General features: G+C 41.3%; 1 protein-coding gene across 2 annotated transcripts in view; it reads right to left on the reverse strand.

Annotated features, from left to right (window-relative positions):
- The window catches only part of VTCN1 (V-set domain containing T cell activation inhibitor 1), a gene marked incomplete at both ends in the record, with an annotated part of 57,831 nt that overhangs the window by 17,558 nt on the left and 18,271 nt on the right, over positions 1 to 22,002 (reverse strand). For both annotated transcript variants that reach the window (XM_079697541.1, XM_079697540.1), the window contains one exon: positions 2,954 to 3,018. In XM_079697541.1, the coding sequence (XP_079553667.1) occupies positions 2,954 to 3,018 (65 nt within the window). The remainder of the gene's footprint in view (positions 1 to 2,953; positions 3,019 to 22,002) is intronic.

The following is a 22,002-nucleotide window of genomic DNA, read 5'->3' on the forward strand; positions in this document are numbered from 1 at the left end:
GGAGCCTGTGCTCCGCAACGGGAGAGGCCACAACAGTGAGAGGCCCGCATACTGCAAAAAAAAAAAAAAAAAAGCACTTAAGGAGTACCCTCTGTATTCAAGGAACTGAGCTCAGTACCTGAGGTCGCTGTAGCTATGCCACAGGAAAAGGTATAAGTAGCAAAATGATGACTGTCACAGAGAAGCTGAAGTTATAACTAAAGAAGAGGAGTTAAGGATTAGTGAGGAAGGTACCAAAATGTATGTATTGATATCTTTAAAAGTCCAAAATATTTGCTTTGCTAGTCAATATTTTATTTCTATATATATAATATATATTATAGAAGATACAGAAGTATAACATACATAAAATGTACACATAGTTGTTCAGTTTGAAGAATTATCACAAATTCTCCCCATGTACCCACCACCCACACTGAGAACTAGAACTTTACTATCCCCCAGAAGTCCCCTCATGGCCCCTCCTAATGGCTGCTCTCTCACTCTTCCCAGGATAATAATCATTATTCTGCCTTCTAATAGCAGAGGTTCATTTGCCTGGTTTTTATACAGAATGTACTATCTTGTGTCTGGCTCTGTTGCTCAGCATTATGCTTCTCATATGAAAACGCACCCAGTCTCTCAGTCACCAGGAAATACTTAGAAGTTCAAATCACAACAGTGTCCCACAAGATCCAGTGTCATTGAGGACGTGGAACACTGGGTCTCTCATACACTTCCTGTGAAGAGGGACTTGGTAAATCACTTTAGAAAACTAAATGGCAGTATCTACTAAGGGCTGTTTATTGGCTTTCTAGACATACTGTTTTGTGAAGTGTTTATTTTAAGATATTAGAAAAAGAATTAAAAGACAGCAACAACTAGGTCCTACTGTACAGCACAGGGAACTCTGTCCAGTCTCCTGGTTTAAACCATAATGGAAAAGAATATTTTTAAAAAAAGAATGTATATATGTGTATAACGGAGTCACTTTGCTATACAGCAGAAATTAGTACCACATTGTAAATCAACTATACTTCAATACAAATTTTTTTTAATAAAAAAGAATTTAAATGGATCATCACTTAAAAAAAAAATTAAGGGACTTCGCTGGTGGTCCAGTGGGTAAGAGTCCATGCTCCCAATGCAGGGGACCCAGGTTCGATCCCTGGTCAGGGAACTAGATCCCATATGCATGCTGCAACTAAGAAGTCCACGTACTGCAACTAAAGATCCTGCATGCCGCAGCTAAACATGCCACAACAAGGATCCCGAGTGCCGCAGCTAAGACCCAGCACAGCCTAAATAAATACATAAATAAATATTTTTAAGAAAGGAAAGGAAAAACAGCAAAACAAAATGGAAAGAGGGACATTAATAAAGATAAAAGCCAAAATTAATTAAATAAGAAAATCAGAGAAAGTAAAAAGAAAACCAAAACCTGGGTCCTTCAAAACTACTATAAAGCTAATTAACACCTGTAAACCTATTTTAAGATATGAGAGAAAAAAAAAGATATGAGAGAGAGAGAGTGCCCAAGATTAGGAATAGGAATAGATGAAATAAAGAGAAAACAAATTATAAAAGAATATTAGAATGAAACAGGCAAGTGTGCTCAGAAACAGATCCATACGCATTTGGATACTTGATTTATGACAAAAATGGCACTAGTGAGAAGTGGGGGAAGGATAGTATTTTGACCAGTCTTGCCACTATCTTTGCCCATGCACAAAATTATTCTAGATAGTTGTAGATATAAATGTGAGAGGTTAAACATTAAAGCTTCTACAAGATAACCTAGAAGAAAATGTTTATGACCTTGGGATAGGCAGACTTCTTAAACAAACTGGTTACAAAAAACTCCTGGTATAAAGGAAGAGATTGATAAATTGGACTATGTTAAAATTAGGAACTTTGCTCATTGAAAGCCATCATTAAGAAGGTGAAAAAGCAAGCCACAGAGTAGAGGATATTTTGCAATACACATAACCAAATTGCACCCAGAATATATAGAGTTCCCACATATCAAAAAGAAAAAGATAACCCAATAGAAAAATGGATGAAAGACAAAATATACATTTTTGTTTATAAAAGAAAATGGAGAAGGATGCTTACGTCTTTTTAGGCAAACATATCTACAACGAGTTTTCTTCATTTAGGCCTTGTGATTACTATTTAGTGGCAGCACACACACTGGAGGAGAGTGACACAGAGAAAAGACAGCTGGAACTATAAAAACTAAAGTTATGAAGTAACAGCTATGGCCACAGACTAAGTTAAAATAAATGTGTTGTCCTGAGTCAGGCACTTTAAGGGAAATGAAGCAAATGACTTGCTTCAGAGAGGACAGCTGCTGGTCTAACTCATTCAATGTCTTAATTAATCTGGCATCCATAATAGATGCTTCTGAGACATGGTGTCCACAGAAGAGAAGACTATTCCTGCAGTTGACATCAGTTAGCTGCATTCAGAAACTCACCATCCATGCTGCAATGGCATCTCTTTCCTACATGGAATGGCAGTTATGACCAGGATAAGGCTTCTCATTAAGAACCCTGTGTACAAAGACTTGATATTCTTTAACACTTCAGCTGAAGCTTCACTGCAAAAGAATCATCTACTCAGGCCAGCCGTTGATAGAATGGCTCAACCACAGCACTTTACCTATGATCCCAGAGCGGTATCTTCAGCACTATCTGGTAGACAGAACACTCTGATAGACATTCCATTTGATTCTCTCAACTACCTGGTGATGTAGACATTATTTCCTCCACACCATACATGAGGAAACTGAGGTCCAGGGAGTTAAATGAATAAAGTGCCGAGAACACAGACAATAAGTAGAAGAACCAGTTCTCTACTCTGAAGTTTTCTTGGTCCAAGATCTGTGCTCTTGCCATTCTATCACACTGAATGATTAGGGACTTAGTGACAAGGGGTGAATGGATCAATGATAATGCAATAAATCACATACCTGAAATACCAAAACCGATGATAAGTGCGATTGCTCCAGCCAGAATAATGATGATGCTAATAATGCTGTGGAGAGAGAGAAAAACAGGAAATTACTTCTTCATTCCATTTGACGTGCTGCTTCGCAACCTGGGCTCATACCTGTCATTTGTAAGAGGTGTTACCTAGAGTCTCAACTTTTTCTTCAACATAAGCTCTTTCCTAGAAATAGGTACCTTAGAAAGGAATCTCAGTGATCCCATCCCTGTCCCCCTGGGGTGCTGGGATAGATTAAAGGAGTGGCTCTTTTATCTGGCTATGTGTGTCATCTTTCATCTGGCTATGTGTGTCATCTTTCCTATTTCCAGGTCAGTGAAGACCATACACAAAGACTGCTGGGGAAAACCCGATGGCATTTCTGTAATGCCAGGTGCCACTTGAGGGGAGACTGGTTCCATCCCCAGCCCACCCTGAGCATTACTGTCCATCCCTCTTACATCATTAACCTATCTGTTTTGTCTCCTTCCATAGACTTTAAACTCCTAAGGACAGCGGTCATGTCTTCACTTTGTACCCACTCATCTCTAGTCCACTTCACCCTGCAGATCCTCGACAGGAGTTTGTTTCCTCTTATTAAAAAAGTAAGACAGAAAGTTTAGAAAATACAAATAAGCAAAAATAAGACAATAAAGTCACCTGTAACTCCACCATCCAGACATAACAACCACTAACTTCTTGATATGTATCTCGCCACTTTTCAATGAGCAGATTAACAAATGACATTTGGGAAGTAAACAAATAAGGAAGTATTGCTTACATTTACTGAGTGCTAGAATTACATAGCAAACATGTTGTTTTAGGCACCGTTTATGGATTATGTCATTTATCCATGTGATAACCTTATGAGGTAAACAAATTTATTATGTCCATTTTACAGATGGGAATGACACAGGGAGGTCAAGCATCTTCCATACATTCACACGGTTGGTAAGTGGTAGGGCTGGGATTAGAATCTGTCTCCAGAATCTGCACCTGACTACTTCCTACGCTGCCTCCCAGGGGTGAGGGCTCACAAGTGGTCTGTCCCTCCTCTCTGCCCAGAGGGGCCCATGAGGGGATACCAGCTTTAGCTGGTGAGAGTGACTCAGGCAGAACAGAAGGTGCAGGTCAGAGCTGGCATGGGGGCAAAGCAGTTCCTGGGAAGCTTGCCCAGTGCTGCCTGCTCTGGTGCATAAGTCATCAGGCAGGTGTCCTCGGCCACACGTTCATTGCTGGCAACTCATACCCTCCCCACACCCACGCTGATGCTACGCAATAGGCACGACAAAAGAAAGGCACAGAGAGGCAAAGAATGATGCTATAGAGAGAAAAGGGAAGCACGGGGCATTTTACTTGCTGCCCTGAATAAGCTCATTGTACCCAGCTCTCCTCAGCTCAGGGATGGGCCCACCAGAGAGAAACAACAGACTTACAAGAAACAATTTGAGTAAACAGTTACCCTGGAGGATAAACCCTCATGAGGTACAGCCATAGGGGCAGCAATTGAATAAGCAAAATGTAGCTTTTAATAATAGGGTATCTGCAGTTGATTCCAAGAAGAGGCCACATTTGACCACTTCCCCTCTCTTTACACACCCAGGTGTGGCCTCAGATCCTACTGGTCCAAGTGTGTGAGAACAGGTGGACAAACTCATAGCAAGAGGTACTATACTATCTGGCTCTCTTTGACTACTGAGCTGACAGCAGACTTGCTTTTGTGACCCAGGAATTCACTCACCTTGGGTGAATTACTTCATCTCTCTGAGACTCTGTTTATCCTTAGAATGGGAATAAGAGTAATTCCTGCTCTACCTTCTATAAGTGTTACAGGTTGATGTGTGTCCCCCTCCAAATTTGTATTTTGAAGTCCTAAGCCCCAGAACCTCAGAATGTGACTTTATTTGGAAATAGTCATTGTAGATGTGATTAGTTAAGATGAAGTCATACTGGAGTAGGGTGGGACCCTAATCCAACATGACTGGTGCCCTTATAAAAAGAGGAAATTTGTGCTCGCAGGGAAAGCATCATGTGAAGATGAAAGCAGAGATCTATAAGCCAAGGAACACCAAAGATTGCCAGCAAACTACTAGAAGCTAGGGGAGAGGCCCTAGCTGGAACAGATTCTCCCTCACAGCCCTCAGAAGGAACTAACCCTGCTGACACCTGGACTGCTAGTCTCCAAAATAGTGAGACGATATTTTTTTCTGTTGTTACCCAGTTTGTGGTACTTTGTTACAGCAGCCCTGGCAAACCAATACAAATGAGTTGTTTTAAGAACAAAACTGACAATGATTGTTGCATATTCCATAAAGGGCTATGCATATGTTACTTTTTACTATAAAAAATTTACTTGTGGCTTTTTGCTGCAAGCTTATTATCAAAAGTTAGGACTTAAATCTGGAGAATAACCCAACTGGTGATAATGAAAATATCATAGTAGTTTGCTACATCAAAAAAAGCATGTACTAGGCTTGGTGCTAAGCATTCAATGTGCATTTTGTCATTTGCTTGAATTACCAGAACCTGTTCTCCTTAATTTCTCTCATATTCCTCCATTTCTATTTCCACTGCTCCTGGTCACCATCATGTCTCACCGGCATCATTGCAACACTCTCCTGACAGCCCTGCTTCTAGTCTAGACCTCTCCAACCCATTCTTCACACTGCCAGAATCAGTGGTGACCTCAGAATTTCTGTATGAGTGTGGCTTAGGGGAGATAACCTAGTTGAAAGCGGGGCCGAGGGTGATCACTAAGGCAGTATAATGCTGTAATCACAAGCATGGCTTCTGGATCCAGCCTGAATAGGTTCAAGTCCCAGCACCACTACTTACTAATTGTGTGACCTCAGATTTCCATTCCTTCTTGTGAAGATTGAGTTAAACACATTTTAAGAGATCACCTAGAACCGTGTCTGGCGCATAGGAAGCTTTAATAATATTAGCTATCATCATTCTTGTTTTTCTGTTATGGTTATATTACAAGCACATGTTTCTAACGAAGTATATATTTCCTTGGTGGTGCTGATGGAAATGGTTGTGAGGACCCCTATTTCCTGTTGGTTAGCTACTGAGCTATTGGTAAGAATGATTACAAAACTAATCATAATAGTCCTCTGCTTAAAACCTCAAGTGCCTTTCCATTTCCTTCATGATAAAAATCCGCTTTATGATGTAGCCAGCATGGCCTTCCTAAGGGGGCCTTGCCCTCTCTCTCCAGCCTTGCCTCTCCCCACACTGCCCCTGGGGTCCTGCACTCCAGTCACACTGAACCATCACAGATCTCCCTGCTGCAGACCTACCCTCTCTAAGGAGGGGTTTGGACAGCAGAGACACTGAACAGACACCTGGATACTCACCAACAGGAAGGGGACAGTGGAGGTTTTAGGTTTCAGTCAAAGCAGCTGAGCCCATCTTCCCTACCCTCAGGCCCACATGCTTCGCTCGCTGTGGAAGCAGAAGCCTGCCGTCTGTCAGCAAGTTCCCTATCTAAGCAGAAATCACCTTGAGGTTTGTTCTGAGCTGGTATTCCCTTGGGAAACCACTCAACCTCCAGAGCCTTGGAAAGAGAAGCAGGAACTATCAGAGCAGCCAAATGAAATAATTCTTGTCTGCTGCTTATTAATTTTTTAAAAAGATGAATAAAATATTTCACGTAAGGTGTTCTTACATTGCTTTTTGGTTTTTACTTCCCCAGAATAATTTCCAATAATTACACTCCAGGAAATTTTTCATGCAAAACTATGTCTTCTAACCACTGCACTGGAATTCACAGTGCACATTTGTTAGACCCTCCTGACAAAAGAGCCCAGATGAAAGTCAATGCCTTTGGAGGATTTGCTCACTTAATAAGCATTTATTAAGTACTTACTATGTGAAAGACATTGTTCTGGGCAATATGGAGAAAGTATAGAGATGACGTAAACAAAGTGCCTGCCCTCAAGGAACTTACAGTGTAACTGAGGTAAAACACACACACACACACACACAAATAAAACATACACAAACATACATATGCACACACAGACACACATAACACACCACTGTAATAAGACATAATGTGGCGAGGGCTTCAGTAAAGAGAGTAACAAGTTCTCACAGGAATTCTGGGGAGGTAGGAAGCATTTAAATCGGAGAGAAATAGGGAGACTCAAAGTGCAGTTTTGTGACCAAATTTCAAAGACAGTAAAGAGAAAGGCTTTGTTCAGAAATATATTTAGCTAATTCATGCTGCAATACAGTCTCTCTCCAAGGCAGAACCAAAAAGAAAAGTGGTTGTTTCTGCTGCACTGCATGTGGTCAGGACCCAAGCATCACACTTTAGTGCTCTGGGCTGGGAGAAGGTGATTTCAGTGGCTGTAGAGCTCTGCCTTTCAGGGGAGGGACCAGCCTTGCAGCCTGGGAGTCTGCAAACACATCCATACTACCCAAGGATGGCCTTGCTCAGTTCCTTCACATGTCTTTGCTTCACCTGCGGCCGCTCTCTGTGGCACTTGAAAGAAATGAGGCATTTCTGTTAAGACGTGTTGTGTTCCCGAAAAACCTCACATTCTACAAAATCACACAATGAAGGTAACAGGGCTTATGGGAAAAAATAGGGTTAAGAGCAGACTATTCAAAGTCTATGTGACTTTGTAATTAGTCTCTAAGAGACGCAGTCATCGGTACCTTGGGCGGTAAATTGGACGGCCAAAGCAGGCAGCCCAGTAGGCCCAGAAGCTGCTTTGGGGAAGATTTTAAATGTGCAGAAACAATTGAGTCGAAACTCTGACTTAAGGTGCTGTGAGCCAGTGAGACTGCTGTGAAGGTGAATATGACAGGGGGAAGTGGAACCTGGGAGATGCAAGGCCGGGATGTGTGTCTGTGGGGCAGGAGCCCCAAGGGCAGGTGTTCATTTAAAATTAAAAGAAAAAAAGAACGGAAAGCCACACTGAGCCCTTGCCACTGAAGTTGTCATTCTTCTCTGCTATTTCAGCTCCCCCTGCCTTGGAAAAAGTTGCATGTGAACCAATACTATTTCCATGTTAAGCCATTATTGTTCCCCTATTTTCCAACCACATATGAGCTAATTAGTGCTCTAGAAATCTATATAGCAGCAGACAGACTGTATTAACGAATTACCAAGAAATAAACTGGGATAGAGATACCTACCTCTTAAGGACAATTCTCATTGTATCAGAGGTCCATGAGGGTGATAAAACAATAGCTAATTCTTATTGGTCATGTTCTGTGTGCCAGTGCTATGCATACAGAGTCTCGTTCATTCCTTACAACCATGCTATGAGGTAAGTACCACTATCTTTACCTTTTTACATGTGGGGAGACTGAGGCTTAGCTTAAGTAAATGACCAAGCTCTCACAGCTAGAAAATGGGAGAGCCGGGTCTTAAACCCAGGGAGTCCAACTTGTGAGCCTGTGCTCCTAAGAGCCACACTTCTAGAAAAAAGTGCCATATGGCAGGAGGCTACAAGTTTGGAAGGCTCCCTCGGCCTCACCCCTGCATATCTTCTCTCGCTCCATTTCTGAAAACAAGGCCTTCCTTGATCTGCTACGCCATTGTGTAGAGCCCTCATCCCAGAAGACGTCAGCTGCTCTTTGTTTTATTCAAACATTAATGGTTTCTCTGTTGTCCAGTTTCAGCCTCCTTCTCAAATACTTAGAAGCTGAGAGATACACATTCCTTACAGATCATCAGCTTACCTCCACTTGTGTAACTGGTAATTGATTAACACTCTGAAAATTAGATTAAGTTAGCAAATGTGGGATTAATCTGAATAAATTCTACTCTTAAATATTACAAGCAGAATATTTGAGTAAATCAGGTAAATATTTGAATAAATCAAACATATTACTTTGTTCCTAAACTAATAAAGTAACTAGGTTTATAAAGGAATGCTGAAATTGAAGACATTTATTTCAGCCTATCCAAAAAGTTTCGCTTTCTCTCTCTCTCTCTTTTTTCCCCATAAAAGGAGAAAAGGAATTATTTAAAATACTATATGAAGCACTGGGCTTCAAGGTAAAATTATGTAACCGTTTTCTAGATATTGATTAGTATAGGTTTTAGGTTTCTGAGAAGTTTAGATTGCCATGTACTCAAGTTCTTTTTTCCCTGAAGAATCCAGGATGTAGAGTATGTTTCCCTAACTCTAAGTGCCTCTCCTTCATCTCTTTTTTTCTGCGGTACGTGGGGCTCTCACTGTTGTGGCCTCTCCCATTGCGGAGCACAGGCTCCGGACGTGCAGGCCCAACGGCCATGGCTCACGGGCCCAGCCGCTCCGCGGCATGTGGGATCTTCCCAGACCGGGGCACGAACCCTTGTCCCCCACATCAGTAGGCGGACTCTCAACCACTGCGCCACCAGGGAAGCCCTCCTGCATCTCTTTATATTGGGAAAAGCAAGGCCAGCGTGGATCGAGGGAACCCAGACCGTGAGCATCAAGAGTGGGGAAGAAATTGGCAAAGAGGAGGAGCTATTCCTTGCAGCTTGAGGAGCGTGTGTGGAAGAGGGCGCCTCCTTTCTGGGCAGGCCTGCTCTGTCCACACTGCGGCGGTCAGCATGGCTTTGTGTTCGGGAAAGGGATTTTAGGAAACTGCGTATGAGAGACTTGGGTGCTCTCAAGTGTCAGGTTGAGGCATCCCTTCTTCTTTCAAGCTGCCACTAGGGGTCGTGACACAGGATTGTGGGGTCCTCCAAAGCACAGGCCCCAGGATTACATCATACTTGGGCCCCAATGCCACAAAACCAGGGAGACATGACAAGCAAATAGATTTCATCTCGTACACCAACTTCTTTTGAATGATTGATGGTGGTAGCCTAGGATATTGTGTTGGGAAAGATTGCAAGGCTGCCTTGGGGCTCAGCAAGAGAGAGGGCCACCACTGATTAGTGATTTCTAAGTGAACATTTCCAAGTGAGCCCTATCCCTGGGTTAGCAGCAACACATGAAAGGGGGCTTTAACTGACCTATCACTACGAACTACCTGAGTCTCAGGCTAATTTAATGGCAAAGTAGGGCAGTGTTAGCTGACACTCCCATGTCAGCTAACAGTCCAATGGCAGTGTTAGCTGACACTCCTCTGTGTACATTTTGGGCCCTAGGCTTTAAGAAGAACACTGATTAACATGTATATTTAGGACAGTGTTTCTCAAGCTCAGCCCTATCGACTATTTGGGCCAGATAATTCTTGGTTGTCAGGCTGTCCTGTGCATTATAGGATGCTTAGCAGCATCCCTGGCCTCTAGTTAGGATGCCACTAGCACCCCTGCCCCACTTGTGACAACCGAAAATGTCTCCAGATGTGTCACCCCAGTTGAGAATCATTGATCTAGGAGTAACAGGACCAGGGTGGTGATGTGATTAGAAGACAATTCTTTTGAAGAATAGTTAGGGAAACCAGGGTAGTTTAATGTAGACAGGACTAACTGTAGTGATGATCATTCCAAAACTTGAAGGGTGCTATACGGGCCTATTCTCGATCACTCTGGAAGCAACGAAGCCAGTAGGTGAAAGTTCTAGGAGGTTAGGTTTAGATTCGGCATACAGAGAAACTTTCCAACAGAGCTTTCTGGCACTGGCCTGAGACTGCAGTTTCCCATCACTGTGTGTGGTGTACAAGCAGGGGCTGAGTAGCCACTTAGGGAGAGAAGTGGGAAGGGAAAAGTTTCTGGTACCAAATAAGGGTTGGAACAATTCTGAAAGTCCCTTTCAAATATAGTATTATAGCTAAATGATCCTGTAATTTGATATTCCCTGGGGTTTGCTCTGGCCTTGCCGTTGCCACAGTTACGTATTCTGTATACGCCTCCTAAAACCTTTGTTAACAATGATAGCTGATGTTTACTGAGTGCCTGACCTCATTTATCTCATTTAATCCCCACAACAACCCTATGAGGTAGGTACTATTATCTTTGTTTTACAGGTGGGGAAACCGAGGCCTAGTATTAAGGAACTCATCCAAGGGCTCATCCCCGGGGAATTAGACTCCACTGTCCTTGGCCTTCATTATTATACTCTATTTTATATAAATCCAAAGTTTTGAAAATCCCAGGATTCAAATCCATGTCCAGGCTCATGTTTTGTACAGTTGTAACCTATGGAAGGTTTACATAGATTGAAGGAGTCCCTCTCTCTCAGGAGCTATCTTTTGTCTGAAACTCTGAAAGGAAAACAGGAAGGGGGAGTGTCAGGTGGAAAAATACAGAATGTTCATAACTAGACATCTTTCCCTAAACAATGTTGGTGTTTGCAGCGAAGCCATTCTATTTTATTCTTAAGCTGGCTCTATTTATAACCGTCCCCCTGATTGCCCACGAAGCCCACGTTAGCATTTCATCAGGCGGGTGCACAAGCAAAGGGAGACAAAAGTCAATACAAGGTTGATTACTAGTCCTTTTCCTAATCATACCTGTACTTTCCGTTCCTCCTTATTCTCACCGCAGAGAAAAAGACATTTCCAGAAGATTCCTTCAGCAGCATAACCAATCCCATTGTGTTTAATAACAAACACACTTCAGACCTTTTATGAACCTCGATGGCAGCAGGGAGCTTGAATCACTGAGAATGCTGCCATTCATCCTATACCTGTGTCCAAATCAAACACTTCCACCTCCACAGGATTCTTGTAAGGGCCCAAAGAAACAAACCATGCTTTGTAACGTGTAAATATTAGCTATTATATTAAAATTATAAAAGTTAATTTTGGGCTTCCCTCGTGGCGCAGTGGTTGAGAGTCTGCCTGCCGATGCAGGGGACACGGGTTCGTGCCCCGGTCTGGGAGGATCCCACATGCCACGGAGCGGCTGGGCCCGTGAGCCATGGCCGCTGAGCCTGCGCATCCGGAGTCTGTGCTCCGCAACGGGAGAGGCCACAACAGTGAGAGGCCTGCGTACCGAAAAAAAAAAAAAAGTTAATTTTAATTTTTTACCCCTTCTTAGTACCCCCTAATTTAAACGACTTCTCATTGCTGTAAAGTTCAAACTGAGCCTAGAATTTAAGACCATCCTAAAAGGCCATGCTGTCTGTCTAGCCCTTCTCCCCATCTGGAGCCCTGTGTTCCATCAGGCTGATCTCCCCGTTGCCCTCTGCCTAGCACATCCTTCCACCTCCTCTCTGGTTATCAAGAGCGGGTCCCGTTCAAAGCCCAGCTCAGCTCTGTCTGTCCTCTGGCGTCTTTTCTGAAGGCACAGCCCAGAGCATGCTCTCCTTTCTCTTTCCTTAACAGAGTTAAGAGAGTGGGGCAGGAAGGTGAACCCCAGAACCCGTGAGAGAGGAGGAGGGCCAGACACTGGCGTCAGGATGGGAGGCCAAGGCAGGGGTTGGATCTGAGGCGGTCTGATGGGGAAACACCGCACAGGCTCCCTCCGCTAACCCTTCCTCCCCTCAGTCACTGTGGTCCGGGCCTCGGGCAGACGGAGGGCCCACAGAGCATGAAAGATCTAAGGACTAGGCCACCTACGCAGCTCCCTAAAGCCACATTTGACTGTCTGGCTTTTTATTCCTTGACCTGCCTTCAGGATCATGCGCTGTCACTGAAGAGATTCAGAGCACTGCCTGGGCTGTCCCTTCTCAGAATGCCTAGCCCTGCCATCAGTTCACTGTTTATTCATTAATAAAGCTGGAAACAAGTATATCGGGCACCCTCTGAGCATTTCTCTACCCAAGCACACATACCTGTCTTAGACAGTCTGATGCCTCGGGGTCCTGAAATGGGACCCAAGGACATACTTGTACACTCCAAGGCTTCTATCATTCACGTTCTTTATTTCAGTAACACTAAAAAATATCCCCAGAGAAAAGCAGACCACTGTATCCTGGAAATCAGTAGGGATATCGTGTGTAGTCTTCCAAAAGTCCTACCAGGAATTCTACTGCAAATCCTCACCTGCTAGGACTCACATTCTCGTTTTTTAGACATGGGCACAGTACTGCAGGTGTGGCCATGTAAAGTTTTTGAGGACGGAGGTGTGGCAATCAGGCTGCCGGGCCCATTCTTTGAGGACCTGGCCTGTCTGAGCTGCACTCATCAGCTGCCCTGGGGCTGCTCTGTGTGCCATGACAAGCCTTGGTTTCCCACACTGAGGACAATTCTGAAACCCAGGGCAGGGGAAACACTCCCTGTCCTAGGATCTCCAGCTGTCCTCAAGTTGAACTCCTCTGTGGACCTATTACAGATGCAAAGTTTCCCTGGCCTTCCTGGAATCTGCACCCTGCCTCTGCCCTGGAGCTGGGCTTGAACCCAGGCCTTCTGTTAATTATCTCAGACTCTGCTCTCTGTCTTTCCCCCTCTGGTCCAGCCTGAATTCTGGGACCCTGGTCTCAGCTTTCTCCTGTAGATTCATGGTTCCTGCATTCCCCTGATACTATTACATGCAATAAGGTCCTACTGTGTTCTCCTATACCGACCCCTGACTCCCGTCCCAGACTCTTGTGGGCCACCCTAACCCACTGTGGTCCAGGGCCAGGCATTGACCCAGAGACTGGTTACAGGTCTACAGTGAAACACAAGATTTCTTTTTACCTTCTGATTAAGACTTCTACATATTCAGATACCATATTCTAGTAATGCTTAAGATTTAAATCTCAAGTATTGATTTGAGCATTAAAAAATGAAGAATGCATATGAATTCTGAAATGTTAAAAAGTTTGAACACAAATAAAAGCTCAAGGAGAGTCTACATAAATTTGTGGATACTTTATCCCATTTCTTGCCCCACTTCTGGCCCCCTACTTCCATGTTCCATTTGTTCTAAACTATCTTGGGCCCCTAAATAGGCCAGGCTGTTTCTTGTCTCTATGCTTTGTTCATGTTGTTTTTCCAGTTCTTGGAACATGGTAGGAACTTAATGTTTGTTAAATAAATTCTCCACTTTAGAGAATGCCTCCCTCAGAGTGTCTAGCACATAGTACTTAAAACTTGAAGTAATGATTAAATTAAATATCAATACTTGTTACTAAGGGAAACTAACACATTCTTAATTTTTGAGCAGCCAATTATGGGAGAAATTATCATTTATCTTCTTCTCTAAAGGAAAATATTGGGAGTTTTGGAGTGACATGTACACACTGCTATATTTAAAATAGATAACCAACGAAAACCTACTGTATAGCAAGGGAACTCTGCTCAATATCCTATAATAACCTAAATGGGAAAAGAATTTGAAGAAGAATAGATCCCAGTATATGTATAATTGAATCACTTTGCTGTACACCTGCAACTAACACAACATTGTAAAACAACTGTACCCCAATTTTAAAAAAAAAAGCCATTTACTACAAACCCACAGCCAACATAATACTCAACAGTGAAAAACTGACAGCTTTCTTGCTAAAACCTGGAATAAGACAAGAGTGCCCACTCTCACCACTTCTATTCAACATAGTACTGGAAGTCCTAGCCACAGCAATCAGACAAGAAAAGAAATAAATGTCATCCAAATTGGAAGGGAAGAGGTAAAACTGTCACTATTTGCAGATGCCATGATACTCTATATAAAGAACCCTAAAGTATCCACACAAAAACTATTAGAACTAATAAATGAATTCAGCAAAGTAGCAGGATAGAAGATTAATATACAGAAATCTGTTGCATTTTTTACACTAATAATGAAATATCATAAAGAGAAAGTTAAAAACAATCCTGTTTAAAATCATATCCAAAAAATAAACCTAGGAATAAACTTAACCAAGGAGGTGAAAGACTTGTATGCTGAAAACTATAAAACATTCATAAAGGAAATTGAAGATGAGTCAAAGAAATGGAAAGGTATCCCACACTCTTGGATTGGAAGAATTAATATTGTTAAAATGGCTATAATATCCAAAACAATCTACAGACTTAATGCAATCTCTACCAAAATACCCATGAGATTTTTCACAGACCTAGAACAAATAATCCTAAAATTTATACGGAACCGTAAAAGATCCATAATTGCCAAAGCAATCCTGAGGAAAAAGAACAAAGCTGGAGGCATAACTGTCCCAGACTTCAGACAATACTACAAAGCTACAGTAATTGAAACAATTAGCACAAAAAATGGCATATAGATCAATGGAACAGAATAGAGAGCCCAGAAATAAACCCACACACCTATGGATAATTAAACTATGACACAAGAGGCAAGAATATACAATGGAGAAAAGACAGTCTCTTCAACAAGTGGTGTAGGGAAAGCTGGACAGCTACATGTAAATCAATGAAATTAGAACACTTCCTCACACCATCTACAAAAATAAGCGCAAAATGGCTTAAAGACCTAAATATAAGATACGATACCATAAAACTCCTAGAAGAGAATGTAGGCAAGACATTTTTGGACATAAATCTTAGAAATATTTTCTTAGATCAGTCTCCCAAGACAAAAGAAATAAAAGCAAAAATTAACAAGTGTGACCTAATCAAGAGCTTTTACACAGCAAAGGAAACCATAAACGAAATGAAAAGACAACCTAGGAGAAAATATTTGCAAATGATGCAACCAACAAGGGGTTAATATCCAAAATATACAAACAGCCCATACAACTCAATATCGAAAAAAGAAACAACCCAATCATAAAATGGGCAGAAGACCTAAATAGACATTTCTCCAAAGAAAGCATACAGATGGCTAACAGGCACATGGAAAGATGCTCAACATTGCTAATTATTAGAGAAATGTAAATCAAAACCACAATGAGGTATCACCTCAGACCGGTCAAAATGGCTATCATCAAGAAGTCTACAAGTAATAAATGCTAGAGAGGGTGTGGAGAAAAGGGAACCCTGCTACACTGTTGGTGGGAATGTAAATTGGTGGAGCCACTATGGAAAACAGTATGGAGATTCCTTAAAAAGCTAAAAATAGAGCTACCGTAGGAGTCAGCAATCCCACTCCTGGGTATATATCCAGAAAAGATGAAAACTCTAATTGGAAAAGATACATACATCCCAGTGTTCATAGCAGCACTATTTACAATTACCAAGATATGGAAACAACACAACACAAGTGTTCATCAACAGATGGTCAGCTTAAAAAGATGTGGTATACAATAGAATACTATTCAGCCATAAAAAAGAATGAAATAGTGCCATTTGCAGCAAAATCGATGGACCTAGAGAATATTATACTTGGTGAAGTAAATCAGACAAATATTATATGATATCACTTATATCTGGAATCTAAAAAGTAATACAAAGAACTATATACAAAACAGAAATAGAGTCACAGACATAGGAAACAAACTTATGGTTACCTAAGGGGAAATGGAGGGGGGAGAGATAAATTAGGAGTTTGGGATTAATAGATGGAAAGTACTATACATAAAATACATAAGCAACAACGATTTACTGTATAGCACGGGGAACTGTATTCCATATCTTTCACCTATAATGGAAAATAATCTGAAAAATATATATATATAACTGAATCACTTTGCTGTACACCAGGAACTAACACAACATGGTAAATCAACTATACTTTAATGAAAAAAAAAAAAGGTTTTCACCACAAGAACAATAATTCTATAATTCTATGTATTGTGATGGATGTTAATTAGACTTGTGGAAATAATTTCTCAATACATACAAATATCAGATCTTTATGTTGTATACATGAAACTAATATAATATTGCATGTCAATTATACCTCAGTAAAAATTTAAAATATATATATAAAAGAGAGGGTAAGACAAATGAAAAACAAAATTTTAATATATATCATACCAGAGGTCCAGAAAGAGAGAATAGAAAAAGAGAGAGAGGCAATACCTGAAGAGAAAAAGTATTTTTTTTTAGTATTCATGAAAGATCCCAATCTTCAGATTCAGGAAGCTCAATGCATCTCAAGTAGTGTAAATAAAAAGAAAGCTACCAGACATTTCATATAAAAGAACAAAGACCCAAAAGATCTTATAGGCAGTAAGAGAGAAAAGATAGATTACCTAAAAAGGAATGAAAATTAGACAAATAGCTTATATTCCAAAGTAACAAAAGAAGCCAGAAAAATGATGGAATTATATTTTCAAAGTGCGAAGAGAAAAGGAAATTTGAGATATGAAGTATATCTGTAGTACCCATTAGGTATTATGGATACTGATATGATATGGAGAGCATGTGGTACCCATGATTAAGCCTTCATGCCCAATAGAGAGACTACTAGATTATGCTATAAACACATAAAAGTAAGATTTATACCTTCACCATAGGGGTAAAATCAGCATTAATGGTCATCCAGAGAATTTTTTTCAAGCATATTGAGCAACTTAGAGAAACGAGTCACAGACAATGCTTTGCTTTCCAGGGATCAAAGCTATCAAGAACTTTAGGAGATGAACCAAAGAAAGCTGTACTGGGTCAGCATAGGGTAACTAGAAGCCCAGGCATCAGCGGGCTATTCACAGGGCTGATAAACTTGTCCTATGGCATCTCTCCCACTCCTGACCAACACACTCACAAATGGGGGCCAGAGATAAGAGTTAAGTTTCAACGAACTCATCTAGAAATGTACAATCAGGAAAAGTAGATGGAAGTGTTTTTTAACTTGTGTATGCATTTTCTAGTTTTATAGTTTAGTGCCCTTTACACTTTGAATTACATGCTGGTTGGTGAGGGCATAGGTGGGCACCTCTAACAATTTTTTTAATGCTTAGGACATTATTTCTGAGCTCGAGGTAAGAAATATTTGAGGGCTAGGGAGAGAACTACCTTTTTCGATTGGTGCCTTTCTCCATGATGTATATAGTGTCTGTAGGATAGTGCCTAGCATGTAGCAAATGCACTAGAAACGTTAGTTTCCTTTGCTGCTCTCAAGAGGTTAAGGCCCACGTCAAGAACCAGGGTGACTGTGGTACAAAGTATGTTGTATTTCAAGGCCAGAGGGGTGGAGGGTGGTCTTAGGGAAGGAAGACCAGAGACACTTGGGACAGATTCTGTTAGGGACTGAGGGTTCTGCTAGACCTGGGAGGAATGCCTCCCCAGTTTTCCTTTGGTCTAGAAACTAATTAGCTTTGCCTCTTACTAACCCAGAAAGAGATGAGAAAAGAAACCAATGCTGACGCCGTCAAAGCTGCCACATTATCCAGTCATGTTAAATGTTGACTTAGATTTCAGAAGTTAGGATAAGAAACTAGCTTTGTTCGTGTCATATTTACAATATTTATTAATTTCCTCCCCCTTTCTAGGCATATCTTACTCAAAACAAGGACAGAAACAATTTTTCACATTTCAGTCAAATACAACAGTTCCGGTGGCCACAGAGCTGAGAATCCCAGGAAGGAGCGGGGGACATGGCAGCACAGGCAGGGGCCTGAAGAAGAGATGCAGGAATGACCTGGAATACTGGTCTTTTTCCATTCGGGCAAATTTCCTCCTACCCAGAAAAAGCAACCACATTCTCCCAGAGGGCTGCCCTGAGAGTCAGAACCTAGCTGAGTTGGTAGTACCTTGATCAGTGCCAAAGGGGCATTTAAAATTTTTTTAATTGTATATTGAAGTATAGTTGATTAACAATATTGTGTTAGTTTCAGGTGTACAGCAAATGATTCAGTTTATATATATATATATATATATATATATATATATATATATGAATCTATTCTTTTTCAAATTCTTTTCCCATTTATGTTATTACAGAGTATTGAGCAGAGTTCCCTGTGCCATACAGTAGGCCCTTGTTGGTTATCTATTTTAAATATAGCAGTGTGTACATGTCAATCGAAAGGGGCATTTCTTGGATGAAATGCTGCTTCTTGCTCTGAAATGGTGTCTGGTTATGGGAGCAATCTTTCCAAAAATGGGAACTGTGGTTTGACAATGGTTGTGTGTGTTACTTCCAGGTGAGAGAGGTCTGAAAGACATAGTTTGGATTCATAATTATTTGAATTTCTGGGATAATTCAATGGCTCGGAGGGACACTAGGCAAAACAACTGAAATTACAACAGCCCTGTTGATCCTGAGACACACAGCCTTGGTATGATCCCCTCAGTGTGTAAAGTGGTTTGTATCTGTTTGGACAGCCAGATGGGACATCTCTAGGGTTCTGGGGCTCAGTGGCATAAACTCCATTTGAAGACCTAACAGAATACAGCTCCCTTCTTCCCTGCCTTAACAGCATTAGAGGAGCAGCTCATTGATAGATTTTTCTGCTATTTTCCAAGCAATTTTATAATGCTATATTTTGTGTTGTGACTGGGGGCTGGGAAAGTGCAATGAACTATTCATTCCAAAGGAAAAGAAAGAATTGGTAGGAGAGAGAATGAAGAGAGAGAAAAGGTAGGTATAGTGGATGGGTCCCTCATGCTCCCTCTCCACTTCTAATGTCTGGGGCAGTGCTTGTCCAGATGTCCTCTATATGGTCACTGAGGTGTGGAGCCAAGAGCACAGGAGTGAGACACATGTGAGTGGTCCAGGCCCCAGAACTAGCCCTGTTTCTACAGTATCTTAAGTAAGATTCAGAGAGCATGACTATTTTCACATTTGTCTGCCAAGATTTCTGGGCTTCCTTTCAAACCCTTAAAAAAGGGTCCTTTTTCTATCCACTTTAACCAATTATACAGTATTATCCCAAACCCATAATTTAATCATTCCTCCAGGCACTGAGTAACTGGGGATAAATCAATAGCATTTGTTCTGAAGCATGAAGTTCCCAAGAAGATACCACATTCTTTCAGCTCACTTGCAAGCTACACAGACTCCTTATTCTTTTGTGTGTGGCCTTCCTCCAGGTAACGTTTGAGGGAAAATAGTGGCGATGTGTATCAGAAGCTGTCTCCTTGGCCTCAAGGTCCCCTGCACATTTCTCTGTCAGACGCTTGTCACGTTGTATTGAAATGATCTGTTTATACATTTGTGTCTTCTTTAATCTCCTCTCAACTTCTCAAGAACAGGAACTGTACCTTTATGTTTTTGTGTAATAATAGGATGTTAAATTTAAAGTTTCAACCGAGATTCAAGACACAATAGATGCTGCACACAAAAGTGAGACACCACGTCACTCTGTAGAGTTTAAAAAGGGAATCTTTGACAAGCAGTTCCATGATTCTTAGCCACCTCAATCAGATGAAGGGCTATAAAAAGGAATCAAAGTAGAGAGAGATTTGTGATGCTATTTCTTAGGAGAAAAAGATTTTTTTCTCTGCTATGAGGACATACTCTTCTCCCTCCTCAATGCACAAATACAAAGCACAAAGTTGGGGTGTGGTGGGTACACCATGGAGTACAGCCAAAGTCATACGTGTGAAATTTAATGTGGTCTAGAACAGGTCAATGAGAGAGAGAGAGAGAGAGAGAAAGAGAGAGAGAGAGAGAGAGAGAGAGAGAATGGGAGAATATGCATTTGGAGGTCAGTACTCTTTTACAAGGCAAGGAATAGGTGAGTTTGTCCAATAGGCCAGATATCCTAGAGCCATGATGAGTTCCCACCAATAGGAATACCTGGGAGAGGGCACCTGAGCATTGAGAGTCATGTGTGAAGTGGACCTTTGGGGAACCAGGTGCTGAGGAGACATCAGGCAGCTGATGGATAGGTCAAGTTTTCATCAGAGGCTTCAGAAGTTTCAGCATGTATTTCCCTACTGAATGCACTTTAAAAGGTCAGAGGGAGATAAAAGTTAAATTGTGCTTTGATTATAACCTACTGGTCATGTTGGATCAATATATCAAGTCACATATATTCCCCTAAGTGTCAGACATAGTGCCTGACTCATCCTGGGCATTTGATAAATGCCAAACTGAGCTGACTGACTTTGGCACATACTCTTCTATGAATCAAAATATGTCCATGAGGCAGCCCAAATGAATGGCAGCCCATATTTTTATTTCAGGGTTATGTCTACTTCAATTACACTTCGGGGAAGATTTTAAGGAAACAATTAAAATTAGCTACTAAATATAAATATACATTTAGAAATCAGCTCTTATTTATTATACATAAATATTGTCAAGCTCCAGAGACATGCTCCTATTGTAACCTATATAAAGCCCAAACATCTCATGGTTTGGTTTTTGACAATGTTACAGTCGAAGGAATATCAATCTGATAGAAAAGTTTGACTGAAACCAATGGACATCTAGGAAAACATCCAAAGGTATTACATGGATAATGCACAGAAAAACTAAAAAAAAAAAACAAAAAACAAAAAAAATCCTCTTTCCCAACTTCTGTTCTTATTAGAACAGAAAATTCCCTTCTCAAAAATTTCCCCAAACTCTCTCTGAAATCCACTCCCTGTCTCTTCTCCCTCCTGGCATAAAATCTATTCTCATCACTATCCTCTTCCCTTTCTCTTTTACCCTTTTCAGACTTCTCTGCATGTTTTTTTTTAATTAGTTAATTAATTTGTTTATTTTTGGCCGCGTTGGGTCTTTGTTGCTGCGCGCGGGCTTTCTCTAGTTGCAGCGAGTGGGGGATACTCTTCGTTGCAGTGCGCAGACTTCTCACTGCAGTGGCTTCTCTTGTTTTGGAGCACAGGCCCTAGGCGCGTGGGCTCAGTAGTTGTGGCTCATGGGCTCTAGAGCACAGGCTCAGTAGTTGTGGCGCACGGGCTTAGTTGCTCCAGGACATGTGGGATCTTCCCCAACCAGGGCTCAAACCCGTGTCCCTTGCATTGACAGGCAGATTCTTAACCACCGCGCCACCAGGGAAGTGCTCTCTACATGGTTTACTCCATTGAATTCATACTTATGAGTGGGAGGGTGAGGAGACTTAGCAGAAAACACCAAGATTTTCCTGAGGAGTTGGGTAGAGAAAGAAGAGACTGTAAACTTCATTTTCCTCTCCATAAAAGGGAGACTTGCCAAAGAACAGCTTTAGGAATAAGAATACAGTAATAAACTATAATGGAAATGAATCTGAAATATGTATATGACTGAATCACTTTGCTGTATACTAGAAACTAACACATTGTAAATCAACTATACTTCAATAAACCAAAACAAACAAGAACAAAACCCCAAAACTCCTGGCCTCTGTTTTACTACCTCTGGGGCTTTCTCCACCTCACAATAACTCATCTTTAGCTTGATAATGAAGTGAAACCTTATAAGAAATGTATTTCTTT

Source organism: Hyperoodon ampullatus, assembly GCF_949752795.1.
Source record: "Hyperoodon ampullatus genome assembly, chromosome: 2".
Classification (NCBI taxonomy): domain Eukaryota; kingdom Metazoa; phylum Chordata; class Mammalia; order Artiodactyla; family Ziphiidae; genus Hyperoodon; species Hyperoodon ampullatus.